The following is a 7,500-nucleotide window of genomic DNA, read 5'->3' as shown; positions in this document are numbered from 1 at the left end:
CCCTAGCTGAAAGTCTAGTGATCCGAAAATTATAGGGATCAAAACTTACCTTTTCGAAAATTTCAGCCAGAAAAAAGGCTCCCGAAAATTCTAGGTGATCTTTTTAGGGTAAAAATCCGTTTAAAATGGGCAATTATACAATTTTTTAGATGTTCGAAAACCCTAGGAAAGGTAGGCAAGCAAGGAATTTTACAACAAATGTTCCGAAAATTCTAGATCTCAAATCGTCTTCCGAACAGATATTTTCCGAAAATTGACGTTGGGTGCCCCTGCTTCTTGTTTTTCAAAGCTCTCTACTTGCAGGAAGCCATGAATAGGAGCATACAACTTTGTTGTATTTGTGGAACGGCGTTTTTACACAAATCGGCGAGTTATTTTTACATTGATTTTCCCTCGACACCAGACCTTTCCAGCTAATGAGGAATTGCTACCCATGCCGGGATTGAGAATGATCCCTCGTGCAAGCCAAATAGTACTTAAGAGCTTGAGTTTAACTAAGTTTAACTAATATATTCCTATTTTTCACGTTGCCATGTTATCACCAATAGCGTAGCTCCTACTCTACTGTAAAAACTACTATAAAAACTAAAAATTTACATTATCAACTCCGTTGATAAAACCAAATAGGAGACTATATCTACTCTGCTAAGTTTTACTAAGTCTTTTACCCATCCTGCAAGAAGTATTTAAAAATAGCTGGCGGAAAATCGACTACACTTAGCAACTTGCAAGTCCAAACAATGGAAAATACGTTAGTACAAAAACATCAACAATACATGATAGCACCTGTTTCATTTGTTTTAAAACTCGTTTTTAAGTTACTTCGGTGTCAAGTCTAGAAGTACAGCAGAACCTCTCAGTGTAATGGAGGGCGATTCCGCGTTAGAATACATACGATCAATTACAAGGAGGGTGCAACGCATAGATGCAAGGCTAGAGGAACATGTCACACAAATGTGTACTTAAGAACTTGTCAGTCCAAAGATAGCTTGATCTGTGAAAATGACGTTACATAGACCTAGTACTGGAGTTGTAGGGTCATTGTATATGAGTTCCTGCCCCATGGTGCTAGCTGATTTGTAGTACATGTATCGAGGACAGCAGTAAACTAGAATTAATAACATGGTGGAAACAAAGTTTTTCCATCTTTAACGAATATGTATAAGGAGGTTTTTTGAGAAGTCCTTGCCGCCTAAAATATGTTTGGTACTGAGGTTACGCGCTGCCCATGAAACAACGGCATAACGCGTAAAACCATCCATAAAATTCGTTCTCCCTACCTTTTTATGGAGTTTTGTCCCAATATCAATTTTTGAAGGACAGTCTGATGAACTTTTGCCGAAGTGGGATTTTCCCCGGCGAAGGGTAATTTTTTTTTCAACATCATTCACGATATTTCTTTTTGGAACAGTTGCCATGATACAGTGGTCAAATCAAATCAACAGCGAACCTTAAATATCAAAGCCCCAAATTTCTCGCGGCTTGCTTCGCTATCCGCACGTGATCCACCGCTTGCGTCCGAAAATCTCGCGCTAGACCCCAACTGAACGGAGAGCTTGCTCGCAGGCTACCTTCAACATTAATTAAATTTAGCTGTCCTGTCCTCCAGGGTTATTACTGGGTTGCCTATGGGCAAACCCAGTCGAGGTCTGCGTTTAGTTTGTTTGTTTTCTTTTTTTTCTTTTTTTTTTTTTCCGTGTCGGTAAAAGTCTTGCCTGTCACTTCCCCTGGTGAGTGGTGTCTTTGTGTATAGAGCCTTCTGCGCGTATTTTCTTAGGATCGAGAGGGTAGTGGAACTGCGTAGATTTCTCTTGTGGACACAGTAGAATCATTAACTTAGCCTGCAATGGCGTCGAAAGTCATGCAACGCGAATGGCGTTTTAGTGGATCCTTAAACAAAATATACCCTTATGGAGCTCAATAATGGAAAGTCAGTTGGATAAACTAGGCATGAATCTCAAAAGCGACGAGTACTGGACTTCGACAACAATATATCGCCCGTCGAGACGAAATCAAAGTGAGCTGTATTTACCTGAAGTACATGGTAATTTGACACAATTGAGTTTCTTGTCTTCACGCACGCAATGAAATAGGAAGAGGTTTTCGCCTCTAAGAGCAAATATGTTGTTTGTTTCAATAAATTTTTCGCTGGAAAAGGATTCTGTGGTATTTTCTGCCTTTGTGAATTATAATATCATGTTGTGTATTGAATTTTCGAGCAATGTGAAATGTGATATGGGAGAAGTTTTTTAGTATTGCTCTGTAAGCAGGAAGGGTTCACAGGCCTGTTAGAAGCGTGCTTGAGTTTCAACAAAATGAGCCCCAAAATCAGTGAAAACTTGTGACGCACATGAATAATAGAGTAGCTGCTATTTCCAAAATGATGGAATTACCTGGTGATAAATAACGTCGTACGCGTCTTGGAGAGTAAATGTTGACTTTGCATAAACAAGAGTTGGGCGATTGTGATCTTTGTTTTGACTTCGCTCATTTCATTGTCAAACTTTATACACTTGACAGAAAAAGAAACTTACAAAAACCCGGTATCTTGCCATCATTTGACACAGATGCTTCACTGTTTGGCGAGTAAACATGCCGCGGTAACTTAATCACGGCGCCCGCTGAATTCCGGCCATGTCACTTTCGATTTTGCAATTTACTTGAACGTAGCAAAAATCTGCCAAAATGTTTGTCGCTGATCGTAACTTTTTATATTCGATATTCACGGTTCAAAATTAATGTTGTTTTCATGTTGTAAATATTTCATTCTCGATCGACCGTCCGGGAAACTTCCTTCTGCTCTTTCTAAAAACTTTGTATCAATAGTTATTTGCTTTTTCATCAATATTTGTTTTGCATAAAGAAAGCTAACAAAATCTGTACCTTGCTGAGTTCGCATTTGTTAGCGTTAATAGTATTTTCGGTCAGATGTTTCTGTTTTTTATGAGGGGTTTATTGTTTTGGTCTCCCATCCTAACACTAACCCCGCGAAACAAGGCTTGACTTCAGTGAAGTTTAGTATTACAAAGCTGTCAGATGCTCAGAGGGCACACTTGTGGTGCAAAGAAGTTGTGAGGGAACTTGAAAATTATCAACATGTCAGCCCAGAAGCCAATGTTTCTCGCTTCTCTTTTATTCGTTATTCTTCAGAGACTGGAATGCTGTATTTCAATACCACACAATTCAGTGCCTTCTGATTTTCTGTAGCACGTACCACAGGCAACCCAGTGTATGCTTCACGGAAGCATCTCGTTTTTTCGTAAGAGTCTTGCATTGAAAATTTAAAGCAGATCTTACGAAAAGAGAATAAATAAATTACCAAGTCTTGCCTTACTTAAAAGGAATGAATATAAAAATTATCTTTTGTCTAAAGGAGAAAAAGAAACACAACGGGAACATAGCTGGGAGGCTCAAATGAAAAACACGATTTGTAACAAATGAATATCAATTTGATTTCAGGGTGAGCCAGACAGCTACTTTTTATTAAATATTGTCCCAAATCTTGATGATTTTCCGAATATTTTGAGTTTGGCTTCGAACGTTTAGCTGATAGCCGCGGGCTGTTATTCAAGTTCGCTTGGAAACTAAAAAAACACCATAAATTTTTGAACGGTTTGTTTGTTCGCACAGGTGAAAACGTGACAAAATCATGATTCTTCTATTGAAAGGGGGAAATGATAAAATATATTTTTATCTAGAAAATCGATAGGAACACCAAGGAATGTTTAATTACAATGTTAGTTTGGTTTCGTTTTTCAAGATTTGCTGCTTTAAACCGCTCGTCTTTCCTGAGATTAAGGATAGTATGATACCGAAGCCTGCAATTCGGCGATAGCCAAACAATAGGAGACTACTTACCCATCCTGCAGGAGGTAGTTTAAAATAGCCGGAGGGAAAGTCTTTTTTGGGGTTTTCCTCCTTTTTCCAACATCATTCACGACATTTCTTTTGGATACAGTTGTCATGATGCAACGATGGTCGATCCGCATCAAAACCTTCAATATGAAATTAACTTAGTTTCCTGTTCACCCTGATCTTTCGTAAGCATTAAAAATTAAATCTCGTATCATAGTTAGTAATCGAGGGATCAACTCCATTCATTAACTATGTCGTATCAAGAATAGCCCACTGTAGTGGGTCCAATTCCTCGTCACAACTTTAAACAATAGCCTTTAGTTGTTGGTTGCGCCGAAGTAATTGAGCTGAGAATGCCGCACGACAGGAGTTGCTCATTGAAGAAAACGAAGATTTGTTGTCCGTATGTTCCATGCACAAGTGAACTAATGACATGTAATTCAGTGAAAGTTTATACACTCCCGCTCTTGGTCTGAAAATATAAGTCAAGCAAACCGGATTCCTTGTATCTTTTCCGCGATTTTGAACCAGTTGACACAGTGTTAAAATATATGGAATGGGAGTGAAGTTTTAAATTGCGAAATAACTCGGCTTTATATTTGGGAAGTCACCCGGGTGGGATCACCAAGTTTTGCCTTAAAAGGAAATCAAAGTGAATCTTGAAATTATCTTTTGTCTAAGGAAAAGAAACACAACAGGAACATATATAACTGAGATCCTCAACAAGCACGATTCGTCACCAGTGTATAGCAAATTGATTTCAGAGTGAGCCAAAACGCCACTTTTAAAATGTGTCCCAAATCTTGACTATTTTCCGAATATTGTGAGTTTAGCTTCAAATTCCTTCACTCTTCACTTTCAGCTGATAGGCCGGCTGAAACTCCAGTTCACATGGAAACTTAAAAACACCATAAAATTTTAAGTTTGTTTGCTCGGATAGGTTATGATGTTTTAATAACAAAAAACAGAAACGTGATAAAATATCCTGCCCCATTGAAAGTGGAAAATGAAATCTTTTTCTATAAAATTTTGTGCACGATTTTGCATAATGGCGGCTGGACGCATCTTTGGTTGCTGCGCGCTTACTACTCTATCTTTGCTTTTCCGAGTGGTTTCTTTCGGGCAAAACACCACAAAACTGTCAGCTAATTATTTAAGTTCGCCGACGAAGGTGTTTTACTACGCATATGATGGCAACCCAGACGGGTTCCCGCTTCAGAAATTCGCCTTGCCGAACTAGTTTTAACGCTTAACTGTTTTTCATTCACCGGCAACTATCAGAACCAAATTATTGGTGTAGCGATGGGCACAAGAATGGGACCTAGCTATGCCAATCTTTTTGTAGGATATGTTGAACACCAATTTTTTAATCAGTACAACGGCCCCAAACCTGAACTCTACGGCCGCTACATCGACTATTTCATGCAGCAGAGAATCAATTTATAACCTCCGTCAATTCTTTTCATCCGGCTCTTAAATATACCTGGGAAATTTCGGAAACTTCATTGGCTTTCCAAGATATCAAAGTTTCTATTAGTGGCAACGTGTTATGTACCAGTGTTCACTACAAACCTACCGATTCTCACAGTTATTTGTTGTATTCATCGTCACATCCATCACATGTCAAGAACTCCATTCCTTATTCTCAATTTCTTAGACTTCGACGTCTATGTAGTGATGACTCCGATTTTTCCAGCAAATCAGAGGAGATGTGCCAGTTCTTCGAAAAACGTGGCTATCCTGTCTCTGTGGTCAAAGCGGGCCATCATCGCGCCCAACAATTTGATCGACAGTCAGCACTACAAACGTCACAAAAAGATAAGAATGACAGAATTCCATTCACCCTGACTGTCCATCCTCATAATCACGCAGTCAAAAGTATCATTCTTAATTATTTTAAATTACTCCAAAATGATCCCGAGACTGGTAGAATCTTTTCGCAACCTTCACTTATTTCATTCAAACGTGACAAAAACGTAGGCAACCTTTTAGTTAGAAGCGCGCTCAAAACTAATGAGCAACCCAGCACTTTCAAATCCGCGCGCTCACGATGCAAAACTTGTCTTTTCATTGTTAATACTAGCAAGATATCGGGACCTAAGCGATCTGTTAAGATCACCGATCGTTTCACATGTACCTCCGCAAATGTCATTTATTGCATAACCTGTACGTTATGCAATAAATTATACATTGGTGAGACAGGTAGACGACTAGGTGACCGATTCCGCGAACACCTTCGCGATGTTGAGAAGAATGACAAGGATGCATCTAAGCCAGTCGCTCGCCATTTTAATCTGCCTAACCACTCCAAAAAACACATGGCTATCTGCGGCCTTTCCCTACATCTAGGTGGCGCGGTGGCCTCATGGTTAGTGCGCTCGACTCCGGATCGACTGGTCCGGGTTCGGGGCCTGGCAGGGGACATTGTGTTGTGTTCTTGGGCAAGACACTTTACTATCACGGTGCCTCTCTCCACCCAGGTGTATAAATGGGTACCGGCGTAATGCTGGGGGTAACCCTGCGATGGACTAGCATCCCATCCAGGGGGGAGTACAAATACTCCTAGTCGCTTCATGCTACAGAAACCGGAGATAAGCGCCGGCCTGATGAGCCTTCTGGCTCGTAAGCGGAGACTAGACTTATCGGGACCTAAGCGATGTGTTAAGATCACCGATCGTTTCACATGTACCTCCGCAAATCTCATTTATTGCATAACCTGTACGTTATGCAATAAATTATACATTGGCGAGACAGGTAGACGACTAGGTGAACGATTCCGCGAACACCTTCGCGATGTTCAGAAGAATGACAGGGATGCATCTAAGCCAGTCGCTCGTCATTTCAATCTCCCTAACCACTCCAAAAAACACATGGCTATTTGCGGCCTTTCCCTACATCTAGGTACGACGGAAAGTCGCAAGAATCTGGAACAAAAATTCATCTTCCAAATCGGCACCCTTATCCTCACAGTATATAACGAATGCTTTTCTTTTAACTAATATATTCCTATTTTTCACGTTGCCATGTTATCACCAATAGCGTAGCTCCTACTCTACTATAAAAACTACTATAAAAACTAAAAATTTACATTATCAACTCTGTTGATAAAACCAAATAGGAGACTATATCTACTCTGCTAAGTTTTACTAAGTCTTTTACCCATCCTGCAAGAAGTATTTAAAAATAGCTGGCGGAAAATCGACTACACTTAGCAACTTGCAAGTCCAAACAATGGAAAATACGTTAGTACAAAAACATCAACAATACATGATAGCACCTGTTTCATTTGTTTTAAAACTCGTTTTTAAATTACTTCGGTGTCAACTCTAGAAGTACAGCAGACCTTCGTTTCTCAGTGTAATGGAGGGCGATTCCGCGTTAGAATACATACGATCAATTACAAGGAGGGTACAACGCATAGATGCAAATCTAGAGGAATATGTTACACAAATGTGTAAAATGTGTAACCCTGTCACGGGACTCAAATTACCTGCCGCTGCATATCAGAACGAATCAACAAGAAATCACTTGAAAGACATTTACTGGAGCTTAAAACTTCATCTCCTCTTTCACCTTGGAGAACAGGCAGCGACAGAGCACCCAAACCTCAGGGAGTTGGGTAACCATCTTCATTTAACAGAGGAG

The 7,500-nt window shown here is 39.9% G+C and overlaps 2 protein-coding genes across 4 annotated transcripts in view; one reads left to right on the top strand and one right to left on the bottom strand.

Moving 5' to 3' along the window:
* The window catches only part of LOC137999103 (uncharacterized), a 19,658-nt gene extending 13,865 nt beyond the window's left edge, over positions 1-5,793 (bottom strand). For 2 of the 3 annotated variants that reach the window (XM_068844938.1, XM_068844939.1), the window contains exon 1: positions 1,281-2,176. In XM_068844938.1, coding sequence (XP_068701039.1) covers positions 1,281-1,418 — 138 coding nt within the window. In that variant the 5' untranslated portion in view covers positions 1,419-2,176. Of the gene's footprint in view, positions 1-1,280; positions 2,177-5,431 lie in introns of those variants that run through there. The other variant, XR_011122893.1, reaches the window with a different exon arrangement.
* Positions 5,794-7,027: 1,234 nt separating this feature from the next.
* LOC137999102 (uncharacterized) overlaps positions 7,028-7,500 on the top strand; it is a 3,724-nt gene continuing 3,251 nt past the window's right edge. Inside the window, exon 1 of the mRNA XM_068844937.1 lies at positions 7,028-7,500. This exon is cut by the window's right edge and continues 63 nt beyond it. Coding sequence (XP_068701038.1) covers positions 7,216-7,500 — 285 coding nt within the window. The 5' untranslated portion in view covers positions 7,028-7,215.

The sequence above is a fragment of the Montipora foliosa genome, chromosome 4, assembly GCF_036669935.1.
Source record: "Montipora foliosa isolate CH-2021 chromosome 4, ASM3666993v2, whole genome shotgun sequence".
NCBI classification, from domain to species: domain Eukaryota; kingdom Metazoa; phylum Cnidaria; class Anthozoa; order Scleractinia; family Acroporidae; genus Montipora; species Montipora foliosa.
This window is presented reverse-complemented; position numbering and strand designations above follow the sequence as displayed.